This window comes from Penicillium chermesinum (genome assembly GCF_028974085.1).
Source record: "Penicillium chermesinum strain IBT 19713 chromosome Unknown utg000004l:1.0-3345178.0:1.0-3348027.0, whole genome shotgun sequence".
In the NCBI taxonomy this organism is placed as follows: Eukaryota; Fungi; Ascomycota; class Eurotiomycetes; order Eurotiales; family Aspergillaceae; genus Penicillium; species Penicillium chermesinum.
In genome coordinates, this window is record NW_026695314.1 from 3,123,714 (window position 1) to 3,136,291 (window position 12,578).

At 53.2% G+C, this 12,578-nt stretch overlaps 4 protein-coding genes across 4 annotated transcripts; 1 reads left to right on the plus strand and 3 right to left on the minus strand.

Annotated features, from left to right (window-relative positions):
• Positions 1-723: 723 nt before the first annotated feature.
• N7468_006084 (uncharacterized protein) lies at positions 724-2,646 on the minus strand (the record flags this gene model as incomplete). Its single annotated transcript, XM_058475380.1, has 2 exons — positions 724-2,322; positions 2,395-2,646. The coding sequence occupies 2 exons, from the start codon at positions 2,644-2,646 to the stop codon at positions 724-726; spliced, it is 1,851 nt and encodes a 616-aa protein (XP_058331120.1).
• Positions 2,647-3,643: 997 nt separating this feature from the next.
• Positions 3,644-3,874, minus strand: N7468_006085 (uncharacterized protein; the record flags this gene model as incomplete). Its single annotated transcript, XM_058475381.1, has 1 exon — positions 3,644-3,874. One exon carries the CDS (start codon positions 3,872-3,874, stop codon positions 3,644-3,646), a length of 231 nt encoding a protein of 76 aa, XP_058331121.1.
• Positions 3,875-6,673: 2,799 nt separating this feature from the next.
• On the plus strand, positions 6,674-7,787 carry N7468_006086 (uncharacterized protein; the record flags this gene model as incomplete). Its single annotated transcript, XM_058475382.1, has 2 exons — positions 6,674-6,889; positions 6,960-7,787. 2 exons carry the CDS (start codon positions 6,674-6,676, stop codon positions 7,785-7,787), a joined length of 1,044 nt encoding a protein of 347 aa, XP_058331122.1.
• A 553-nt stretch (positions 7,788-8,340) lies between these two features.
• On the minus strand, positions 8,341-9,325 carry N7468_006087 (ribulose-phosphate 3-epimerase RPE1; the record flags this gene model as incomplete). The annotated part of the gene is made up of 3 exons (XM_058475383.1): positions 8,341-8,610; positions 8,769-9,020; positions 9,083-9,325. The coding sequence occupies 3 exons, from the start codon at positions 9,323-9,325 to the stop codon at positions 8,341-8,343; spliced, it is 765 nt and encodes a 254-aa protein (XP_058331123.1).
• Between the last annotated feature and the right edge of the window lie 3,253 nt (positions 9,326-12,578).

Here is a 12,578-nt window from a genome sequence, read left to right on the forward strand (position 1 = left end):
GACTCGAGTGGGTGAACCGCGGAGATCCATCAGGCTTGTTTGTTGACCGCCTCGGTATTGCTGCTGCCTGCCGCCAGTTACCGTAGAATACAATAGTACGGCAATACAATCTCCACGAATCCATCTATGTACAGCACAGGCCTCCATAGGAAAAGAAATGTCCAATTCAACAATTTCCATCCAATGTCATTATGGTTGGGATCGTTAGTGTTCGTTACTCATGTCAGTGCCACCTCGGGCGCGAAGCCCAACCCCTGAAAAGCAAAAACGCATACATACAGGTTCTGTCGATATGGCTGTAGAGAAAGCCGGATGTCCGCGCCAAAAATTCACAGAAATCAAAACACCATGAACCAGTTCTCTCCAAGAACTCACATGCAGGAACGCAAGAACCCCCCCGAAATGGCCCCTTCCAAAGTCCACCATTCACACTCATTCCCAGTTCCAATCCCATATATCGTATAACCGCAAGATCCATAAATTACACCAGTCTCGAAGTGAAAACAGGGAGAAAAACAAAACCAAAAAAAGGCGGTCGCATTGTCCAGCAGCAAGGACCATGGAAGCAGGAGAAGGAAAAGAAACATGCGAATCCAAACTGAAAACAACGCGCAAGAGACAAGCATAAAAGAGAGCAAACCAAACGTTCGGACAAGCCGGGATTCCTCGTTCGAGAGAAAAAAAAAAATAAAAAAGCAGAGGGAGCTACGAGTCGGCCCCTCTTTACATCACATACTGCTCCAGCTCCGGCAGAGCAGGCGGCTGCGAATCGAGATAGTACGGCGTATCGAACGACGGGTCGAACTCGTAAGTAGGAACGGGATATGGGTCATACCCATGCATAAGAGTCGACTCCATCCCAAACTGCGCACCTGACTCAGTAAGACTCTCTGATGCCACAGTCATGGAGGGAGGCAGACATTCGGACTCAACGAGGTCGGTGCCAATCTGGTTATCGCTCTCGAGCGAGTCGGGGCCGAAGCTATCGGCGTTGTCATCGGCCCGTTCCACCGTCTGCCGCATCCAATGCTTGAGCACCTCCATCGGCGGATGGTTGCCGCCGCCTTTACCGCCACGCTTCTCGCTGTCTTTGCCACGACCGCCACGGCCCCGCTGGCACGGATTGAAGTGCGTGCGACGAAGGTGGGCCGCTGCGTTGTAGTTGGCGCCGTACTTCTTGCCGTTGCGGCACGCTTTGCAGTTCGCAAGGAAGCTCTTGTCAGGTGAAATGTCGACACAGACCCACACTTTGCGAACGGAGGCATGGACTCGATCGATATGGCGGCGGAGTTCATGTTCGCCATGGAAGCCTTCCGGCTGATCGTTACAGAGATGGCAGTAGGTCTTGGGTCGGGGTGGGCGATGCACCGAGGCCTTTGGGATTGCCGCAACTTCCTTCGCCGTGCCGTCGGCGGACGAAATCCGAACCATCTTGTTCGGATCGGTCGAATCGGGCTGGAGAACGATGCCGTCGTGAGACTCGCGTTTGGGGGCAATAGGTCGTGCCGCATGGGCGATTTGCTCCTGGGTGCGACGTGCAGCCCGCGAAGGCTCGGTTGACACTATGCCGGGAGAATGACTCTCGGCGGATATGGAGGGTTTCATCTCCGTAGCGGGGGTTACGGGAAGATTTGACGACAGCCGATGGTGAGGAAAGGATGTTGTGGTCGGTGCAGATGCGGAAAGTGATACAGGGTACGAGAAGGGGTAGGAGGCAGTAGAATCTAGATCAGGATACATAGCGGAAGGGAAGGATTCATGGTAGGGGATACCACCAGAGGTTGATGTTGGCACCCACTCCTGGGGGATGGGGTAGGAGGGTCCTTCCAGATCCTGAGGATTCGTTCCGTCAAAACCAAATTTAGTGAGGCCGCCGATGATGGTGTCGGTAGTGCCGCTGCGGCTCATCTGAATAGCGCCGGGAGGGGAAGCGTCCGTCGGGGGAGATATTTGTCCAGAATGCAGAGGCATGGGAACCGGTCCAGTCAATCCAGAAGCAGTGAGGCCGAGCGACAGAACGGGGCCCACGTTGGGTCCGCCGTACAGGCTCTGATCGGGGTCTTCCAGGTACTTTGCATACTCGGAGGGGGAGAACTCATCGACGTGGTCGAGCTGGCGTGTCCGCGTGGGTCCGAAAGATTGTCGTTTGCTCATGGCAACCCCGGCGGGCGGGTGCCAGTGGGAAACCGGGATCTGCTGGCTCTGGGAACGGGCCATGGGCGTATGTCGGTAGCTGGACGTCGTCAGGCTAGGCGCTTCCGGGGTGGACATTTGCGACAGAGTGCGTCTCAGATCGCTGGACTCTGACACTTCATCCGGGGTCTGTCAAAACTGTCAATCCATGGAATGGTTCTTGTGGGGAATGGGCTGGGGGACTCAAGTGGTTTGACATACGGTGGCTCGTCGTTTGGCTTGAGGTAGACCAGAACCAAAAGGCAAAGTCCTTGGAGTCGCATCCTGTCGAATCCGTTTCCCGGGTTTCCCGGGCACAGTCTCCTGGTCGTTGGGAAGAAACTGGCTGATCCGACGACTCCAGAGTTGATTTCGTTCGGCTTCCGGGAGATGGGCGTGTCGATCCAAAAATGCTTCACGATACCCAGAGATGGCTCTTATAAATAGTTCGTCGTCGTCCTGATTGTGCGCCATGTTGAAAGAGGATGGGGGTACCCTCGTCGCAAGAAGACCTCACGGGTGGATAGTGCTCTTATCAGTATATACAGATTGGGGGGGGATGTTGACCACAGCAAAGATCCTCTTCTATAGACGTTAGTCGGATCCGGAAACGTGGCGAAGCACAGTATTTGTCCAGGTTGGCTGGAGGGAAAGCATTTCGATCGACGCAACTTACGGTCTTCAGCAGAAAATGAAGCTAAATCTTATCAAGGGCGACTCTTAGATCGGCAGTCGATAAGAAAAAGGGTTGATCGGAGGTGGGTGGAGCGTCAGTATTAAAGCGAAACTACAGAACCGGGACTCCCCAGCACGATAGCAAGATCAATTGTACAGGAAAGATTGGGCAGCACAGGTTGATGAATCGAAAGATGTTGAAAGAGCAAAAGTCCCTTCTGAGGTGGGAAGAGAGAGAGAGGGAACTGGGGGATCCAAACTCCACCAAAAGATGACCGAATTGGGGGAAGGGCACGAGTATGGACCTTGGGGGGGGGGAAGAGAGTGGGCTTAATGACGGCTATACTAGCAAGCACCCAGCTACTACTAAGATGGAATTCGGAGCGTCAATCCTTGGTGGGCCGCCCACGGAGGTTCTGGGCCCCCCGAGGCTGTTCATTCGACGATGAGAACCCGTAGGGACGTACCCAGGTGAGCTCCTCCGACTATTGCCTGCACGGGCTTCTTTGGTGGTCAGAGTGGTCGGACTGAGGAGCCCTGCCGGGCTTTTCCCAGATTCTTCGCTTTCTTTACGGAGTAGCTTTCTCAGCTTTCCCAGCTTGCCCAGATTGGATCTGAGGCCCTGATGCGCAGATGCACAGATACATCGAACTATGCTGTCAAGGCTCAAAGACAAAAACCCAAAGGTCTCGTCGAATCAGGGAGTCCCTCGAGAGCAACGGTTGGCTGGAAAGGGTCCTTGGACTCCTGGGGGGTGGAGGGGAGACACGGGCGGTGTCCTCACTAATTCTCCAACTCACAAAGTGAGGCAGCGAACCGGATCGCCCCCGAGTGTGACCCGCGGTGCAGAGCAGCACATTTGGCCTTCTAGACCTTCTGGGGCTTCTGGGGCTCCTGAGCTTTCTGGTAGTAATAATCTTCCTGGCCTTCCCCCAGGACAGCCAATCCCAGGGTGTGGCTGGGACAGCCCATTCGGCCCTGCCTCGGGAAGACTCCATCCACCCTGGGCCGGAGCTATGGCGTACATCGCGGTTCCTATTTTTATGAGGGTCGGCAGATGCGACTAATGGCTACTAAGCCGTTTGAAACTCTACTTCCAAGGATAACACCGCTCTCCTTCTCCCGTTTCTCCCCTCTCATTTGCTCATCATCCCACCCTGTCGCTCTGAAGGAGCGCCTGACGGGATGCCACGTTGTCCACAGACATCGGGCCCTGCCCAATTGTTGCCCGGCGATGAACCGTTGAAAAGCAAAAATTCTGGAAAAGGTGGAAAAGGTGGGAATCTCCCGGGAGAGTGCCATGGTCCTTGTCCCGTGGTTCCTATTAATATCTTCGCTCTGGAAATTCCGACCCAAGGTTTGCGCCGCCGTCTCAAATAAGAGAAGAGGGGGAGAAGAGTTCTTGGGTCTCCGGCCCCATTCTTTGGACCTCCACCAAAGGGAAACATGTTTGGGTCCCGGTTTGGTTGATGATCAGGCGATCATCGCACTAGCGGCATTGGACACGAAAAGAAAGAGGGGGGAACATTCGATGGTGATGATTTTTTTTATTTTTATTTTTTTTTTTTTCAAGACTTTCCAGAACAGCGAGCGCCGTTGCCGCTCGATCCCATCATTGGGCCCCCAAGGCAGCGGGTGCCAGTGATCGACACCGCAGTTCCAATCTTTCTACCGTCATGCTCCGTGCGGCAGTTATCTGTCATTTCGGATGCGTCATTCTTTGAGAGGAAGCTCATTTCCGAACCGGGTTTCTTCGGTGGAGATGGTGTTTGTATACGAGATAATTGTAATTGGCCCAGAACAGCCGGACATCAAAATCATCAGCGGGAGAATACTACATACGTCCAGTACCTGCATGTTCCAACTTGAAAGGTTTTATACGGAGTAGATGTTGACCATGCGGACATCGGTAAGATCTTAGCAATTTGCATTTCAACCCCGGGGGGGTGGGCTTGGAAGTTCCATGGTTCGCCCAGATCTACTATGTTGAGCCTCAGGCTACAGATCCGAGCCTCTGCTAATTAGCCCGAGGACCTCCAGGGCTCATGAAACACGATGGAGCCACTCGAGCGTCTACTAATCATGAATATCCCAGGGCGTAACTCGCTAGTACTCGCACGCCCCCCCCCAATCCCAGAGTTCTTGGTTCAAAGTCGGGTTCTTCAGGTTTTCTGCTCGACATTCGTACGATTCAGGCCCCGCGGTCAATATTAGCGCGCGACCATTTCGTCATTCGAGCGGGATGATCTATCGTTTCCTGCCCAAGGATTCATTCTCCGGTAGTTTCATTGGCCCGTTGGCCGAAGATCGTGGCCAATCTAGATCCCTCTTCTCGTGCATACGAAACAACCTCATGGGACTTCGCCCACCCTCGTGAGGTGAGGGTGTCGGGAGAACCTCAAGGACCACTTGCAGTCTTCTTCAAGTTGCTCGGCCAGGATCGGAGAACGGCTTCAAAATTATCTTCAGCCGGCGCCTTGCACGGTCCAATACCAGCGACCGGTCTACCAGAGATGAGAAAGGAAGCAATCCGGCACAATGTAGGCCATGAGATACGCAGTACGATATAGTAAGCATCGCACCAGGGGCATTCAGGTCGAAAGCTCTATCCTACTCGTCAGGTTCCAATCAGCCTCTTAATAGGCCTCCGGTAATAGGCCTTCCCAGGCAGGGACCACAGTGCGGTTCGGGGCTACCAAGACAATTTGGCCAGGTTTCTGCCGTGCCAAGGTCGCGTGCACCACTTGACTATCATGCAGGCTCCAACATCGAGGCACAAGGTGGCTGGAGTGTCACGCGCCGTTTATTTCTCGATCCGACTGGGCATATAAACGCATTTTGCGGTAACGTAAGGCTGGAGGATACGTTATCAGGGGTTTGAACTCCAGGAAAGACATACTTCCCAGTGACACCCAAGGGCAGTCCGGTTTTGAACTTGCCCTGGTACCAGTACAGCTGCTCGAGATGGACTTTCCTCATCGGTCGCGTGCCCTCTTACGCATGGCTGCCTATTAGAGCTTGCAGCTCTGCAAAGGGTTAGGGAGATGAGATATAGGTCATTTACTCATGGCCTGATGGGGCTCATGGCGATATGGGCCAAATGCTTAGTAGCTGATATAAGGATCTGAGCTGCTCTGCCCAAAGACCGTCGGCTCCGACTGTCTCCGTTTGATGTCCTTCTAGTCAATGAAGGTCTTCCTCTTCTCATTCAAGACTGGAGGCATACAACTTCAACGGAACTATTCCAGAAAGCAAATCTTCCGTTCGTCTTCGTTGACGGATAATTCTAGTAGGGATAGAGTCCGTTTGGAGATTTCTTAGCTCTGCGATAGCACCGATGTAAGGATCTCGAGAATACTGTCATTTTCTCCTCTTGTCAACCTCCAAATTTTCTTCAGTTAATTGGTCGCAACAGCCCATGGGGAAAGCTCATATCGCCTAAGCCTACGGCACGCCCCTCATTTTACCTCACAGTGGATCCTGGGGTGAGCAAGTTGACGTCAAGTCGCCACGATGGCGATACTCTCTTCCATAGAAGACCCAATGCGAACAAACCAGACCAGCATTCGACTAGTAGGAGCCCCTCTTAGGACGAAGTGCAGTTGGGATTAAGTAAATTGTCCAAAACTAAACCATCGCGTGTAGCATACCCACGTGACCCACCACGTCATAGCCAAAGTGGATTCCTTGTATTGCAAGCCGACGAAAGAGTTCAAAGAGTCGGCAGTTTCTTGTCTTTCCCCATGAGCCTGGAGAGAGCTTTAAATCCCTAGATTCATACCTACCCCTCCTACCCCTCCATCTCCACCATCCCCACCATCCCAACATGTCCGACTCGACGCTTTATCTCTACACCTCCTTAACGGCGGGGTCATCTCATATTGTCACTGCGACCGCCCGAATCGAGACCATCCTGAAGGCGAACAAGCTTCCCTTCCGTGCCATTGATGTCGCTACTGATGATGCTGCCCGCAAACTCTGGGGCCGCCGCTCCAAAGGCAAGAAGTTGCCTGGCCTTGTGAAGTACGGCAACATTGTTGGGGTATGGAGATGCAGCCCCCCTCGCCCATGCTCTGCCTGGGCGCAGTGACTAACCCACACATTCTTTTCAGGACTTGGAAGAAATTGAAGAATGGAATGAGTTTGGTGAGCTTCGCATGGTCGTGAATAATGTCCCCGACCTGGACGGCATGCCAGCCACCAGCAACCCTATCGCGACTCCTGAACCCCCAGCCGTCTCGACCCCAAAAGAGCCCGAGCCCGGCACACCGAAGCCCTCCACGATCAAAATCCAGAGCCCGCCTCCGACAAAGGCCGAACCCGAAGAGAAGAAGGACGAGAAGGCGGTGCTCGCTTTGCGTCAGGCTAGCACGGAGGCCGCCTCGAAGGCTAAGGACAAGGCCGATGATAAGCAAGAGGGCAAAACCGAGCCCAAGGGAGAGAGTCCTCCTTCTACCGTCTCCCAACCGCGACGATCGGTCGCCCCCGAGCTACCAGACACCGCACCCGATTCTCCGAAGGCCTTAAAGCGCCCGCCCCTTGTACCCGAAGTTGCAGCAGTGTCGACTGCGAACTTCCGCGCCGACAACGCAGAGGCGTTCGGGCTGGTCGAGCACCACCGAGGATCCATTGTCTCGGCGACTGACCCGGAAACCCAGGAAAAGGTTCACGAGATTCGAGAATCCATCTCATCTGAGAAGCCCGGTGGCGCTTTAGATGCGTTGCGCCAGGAGGCTAAGGAAAGGCCGCAAGGTGACTCGATTGACTCGATTGTGGAGGCCCCTGAGTTGACTGTGGAGGATCCCTTGGTGAGTGTTGAGGACCCCTTCGCGACCAAGGAAGAGGCACCGGATGCTGCACCGGGGAGCCCAAAGGAGACAGGCAAAGACTCGGAGGCGACCGAAGCTGCGCGATCGGGGAAGGATTCGGGGAAGGATTAAGGTTACGTAGTTAACGACTTGAACGAATCTCTGTACATGAACGATGCCCTTGATATTTCGTTTTCTTGTCAGGAGCAAAATGATACCAGAGTCAATCCGCTTAATCGAATTTTGGGCTTCAATGGCCCTTTTCATCTATTTTGACCTATTCAACTTTTCAAATTCGTATGGATAGTAGGTATGTGTATATACTTCTGACCTCTATTGCGTTCGTAAGTATTTTGTCTATTCCCTGGCACAACTCCACCCGAGTTTCTGTCGAATGCCGGTCATAGCTCGTCAATCATTAAAACCAAATACAGCTCAAGTATATAAGATATGTCCCGGCAAGAAGGGGTGAAAAAAGAAAAAGAAAAGAGACGCGAGGGGGGAATCTTCCCATGAGAATCATCGGAGAACGTCAAAGGGCCCAATAGAAAAAGCGGAAGACCACAAATCTTGGTCAAATGGCAGGGAAAAGCAAAAAAACGAAAAGACAAAAAAAAAAAAAACAAGAACAACACCGAACCCCGTTTTGTTTTGTAAGTTGATGTTTCTCGTTCAAGAACATCCACTACTTCTCAATGGCGCGGCGTTTCTGGACGGCCTCGCGCAATTTGGCGATAACATCGGCCGGATCCTCGGCCCCGAAAATGGCTGAACCAGCCACAATCACGTTGGCCCCGGCATCTGCAGCCTGATCGATTGTGCCGAGTCCCAACCCACCGTCGACTTCTATGTTAAGATCGGGGTAACGCGCCCGCAGTGCCTGCACCTTGGGTAGCTCGGAAGCCATGAATTTCTGTCCGCCGAAACCGGGGTGCACGGTCATCACCAGAACCATCTGCGCGGAGATCAGACGTTAGCGTGTCATTCTTGAAGCTGGCTAGGAGTCATGAAGTAATTGCTGTAAGCCCATTGGCTGGCAAGAAACGAGGGAATTGGTAGAATCTCGGGAATACTGAAAGATGGACCGCTGGGTTTCTATGGGGTCACACTCACTTCAGGTCGCTCTTTCACGTCGGGGCTGTCCAGGATGTCCCACAAAACGTCGACGGGGGTATCCGGCTTGATCGCAACACCGGCCTGCATGCCGGACTCGTGGATGTACTTGATCAATTCGCGGGGGCTGGTACGACGTGTGGTGGTCTTGTCCGTGGGATCGGTCGCGGCAACGGATGAGACGGCCGCCTCGTAATGGAAGCAGTAGAGGTCGCAACCGGCTTTTTGGAACTCGGCAACCCATTTGTGAGGCTAGAGGATCTAGGTTAGCGGGGATTGGGGGCTTGTTGGCGTCCTGAAAGATCGTTACAAACCTCCATGATCATCATGTGGCAGTCAAAGGTGCCGCGGGCACATGGTTCGAGAGGGCGATCAACGCATCCGCGGATCTGCGAAACCACAGGACAGCCGATGGTCATGTTGGGGACGAAGTGGCCGTCCATGATATCGACGTGGAGCCAATCGGCGCCCTGCTCCATCTTCTTGGAGCAGTCATGGCCGAGGTCAGCGAAGTTGGCGCTGAGGATGGAGGGGGCAATGATGGCTGGAGGTGCCATGGTGACGCCTAGTCGATTCCGGCGTGGTGGGGGAAGAGAAATGGAAGGGAGATGGATAGGGAGGGAATTGGAGGGGAGAGGGGAAGAGGGGGGGAGAAATAGTAGACACCCCACGATAGAGGAGTGAACAGAACTAAAATAGAAAAAGTAATAGGTCGTGCAAAAGCCCAACTGACGATGTTGACCTTCCGAGTGGCAATTGGGGAAACCCAAAGGTGGATATGCCGGTTCACCGTAAAACACGCCCCTTGATGATGAGATACAGTGGTTTCTTTTCTACGGCTGATGAGCTACGCGTCCTCGAGAGGTCCCCCAAAGCGACGGATGCTGTACCGGAGGGGACCACAGTTTGTGAACCGCCTGCCAGCGCTCCGTATATCTACCGTCATCCCTCGCCAGAAAAATCCTCATGATGATGCAAACGGACGATAAGGGCTCTCGGGCTCACGTGGAGGGGTGCCTGTCTGCGGCGATCGATCCACAGTGGAGTCCAACAAGCAGAGCTAGCAGTTGCAGCTTCCATTCACCGACCAGAAAAGCACACCGCGATGGAGTTGCGGAATGGGGGGCTTTCTCTGACAAATCACGAATTACCAGATTTGGTGATCCCGTGTTGTTTCTGATGCTCTCCAAGAAAATCATCCAGGTCGGCTGACCAGGGATATACTCCTAGGGATCCGGGATATGACCTGGGGTATTCCTTGCTTATTGAGGGAACTGCCTGGAATTCTTGGAATGCCTGTCGAAGCTCTCCCGCCAATCAATGCCCGGCATTTCCTCCGGGTTGCAGGTTTGGGTGTCCGAGGCTCAACGACTTGGACTATAACACGGGAACCTATACACTCATATCCCCTCAATTCATCATCTCACCATCATCACCCCATCATCCAGGAACACGAGGCTTCCCGCTCTGCCCTTGCACCCCCAGCCTTGCACCCCCAGCCTTGCACCCCCCAGCGATTCCTGGATGAACAGGCCTCTCATGGCGATATGGTTGTCGGGTGGGAATCCAGAAAAGACAAAGATATCAGCCCTGCCGGGAGCACATCTGTAGATGCGGAAACTCGTCCCCCTAGGCAGGTCAATAGCCGATATACCCTTTAGCCGCTCTTCAATGCCCCCCAAATGATTGGTGGGTTTGCTTCACAAGAGGACCACAGGAGAGCGGGCCTCCCGGCGCACTGTGATCCGAGAGCCCCCCTCAATCTTATTTCTTGAGCCCAACAATTCTTGAGTCCGCGGGCCTCCGACCAGATGGTCTATACAAGTCCTCCTAAGGCCGCAGAGAAGTAAACAATACTAAGCGCACATTGGAGGACTAGACTGGTGGTATATTATCATGAGGTAGGAGTATTGCTCCCCGCGTGGACTCGGAGTGTATATACCGGGAGCTTGCATAGTTATTATCAGTCGGAATGTGCAATTTCACATCTCCATGGATATGCTTGGGGTTTCATCCCCCCAGTCCGTGATCTTGTCTAGTAGTAAGGGAAGGGAGCCTTAGCTCCATCCTAGGAGCGACCAATGGGCGAATCTTCCGCGGGAACCGCTCCATGCAGAGATCGCCATGCAATTACAGTTGTGTCAACAGTATAAGTAACTAGTTACTTGGATAGCCATATTGGTGGTGTACTGGGATCCTGGATACGCTCTATCGTCCGCTCTGACCATGAAAGCGATTCCAAACTTGAAGGGCTTGAGTAGCTTGGATACTAGTAACCATAGGCGTTCATCAACCTTCGGAATACTAGTTGAAAATACTATAGCTCGCCAAGGCCAGTTCACTATTGGGTATCGGGAGTGTGATGGGTCTTGTTCTGCTCGTCCGCATACAGCTATCATTCTATGCTACCTAGGACCTCCATATAAGCCTGTGATATAGTAAGTGATACCCAGGAGCACTGACGTAGAGACAGTAACACTCACTGATCATTGGTAGCTGTGGTGTTCCATCTTCTATCGGTGATCGGTTATAGGTACTTTCGCTCTCAGAATGCTGGCAATACTAGAACACTTGTACCGTTCATGTTCCACGATAGTTTTTGAATGAGACGGCGCCAAGGAGAATACCAGCACGTATACAAAGCCCTTGAAGTATATCGCTATCATATTTCATATCGATGTTCCAAGGTTTGGTGAATGTGACAGCCCAAGGGGGATCTACATTGGCGAACGTCATGACGTGAGTGGATTCCACCGACAGTGATATACTCTATGGATTCGCAATGGTCCTAACATTTGCATTACGGGCCGTGCCCGAGAAGGTCGTAGCGACCAAAGTGCATCGTCTGTAATGGCAAAGGCAGTCTCTGATGTAAGGGGTGTGGCTGGGTGTTTTGACTTCCACTCCATAAGCCAACCGTCGGTGGACAAGAAGCAGTGATTGGAAGGCTGCCATGCCGTGATTCCCAAAGGGCGCTTAATTCAAGTATGACTCAAGACCCCGGGCCCTCACCGCTGGGATCACATCATGGGACCAGTTCTAAATCCCATCGACGAGGATGTGCGAAATGAGCTCGGTACAAGATCCTGTCTTTGAGTTCCTTCCCATGCCAATGAGACGAGAGGATGCTATGCTGAGGGTGCTGCTATATCACAGTATGGGGCATCCCGCAAGGGCACTCCAAGCGCCAATCCAGTTCGTCTCTCGATGCGCCCGGACTTCTTCATGCTGTGACATTTGCATTGCCTGTGGGGAATGTGACGATCAATTAACATGGATTTCTAAATTTAATTTGAGCTAAGGGAGCAGTTGAGGTCATTACCCCTCTTTTGTGTTTGGTCATGTGGGCGATCTCTTGTTCTGATGGAGGGTGGTTGATCTCCAAAAGGGCCGCTAAAGGGCCTAATTAGCCCACTTTTCGCGGACTGCCCAAGTAGAAGAAACTAAACTTAGCAACCCGCAGCGGCTAAATGCCGCCCGTGACTGGCCCCGTCGCTCTTGCCAAGGGGTTCATCACACTTCTGCCCGCTTCTGATTCGCCCGCTCTGCTTTCTTCTGCATTACGTCGTAAACCTCTTCTCTTTGATCTCCCAACCTGCTGGGCCGTGAGTTCTTAGGTGACTCCGGGCGAGGCGCCCGCCTGATCTGCTCCAATCAGCGGCATGGAATGCCTCAAATTGACCGGGGGGCTGGGTTAGCGGTGCCCAGTCATGCAGTAGTTTCTGCATCCGGTGACGGCGAATGGGGGACTCCACTCTGGCTCCCCCGCCAGAGACACGAACACGCCCCGAGTATATAGTCCCTCGCAAC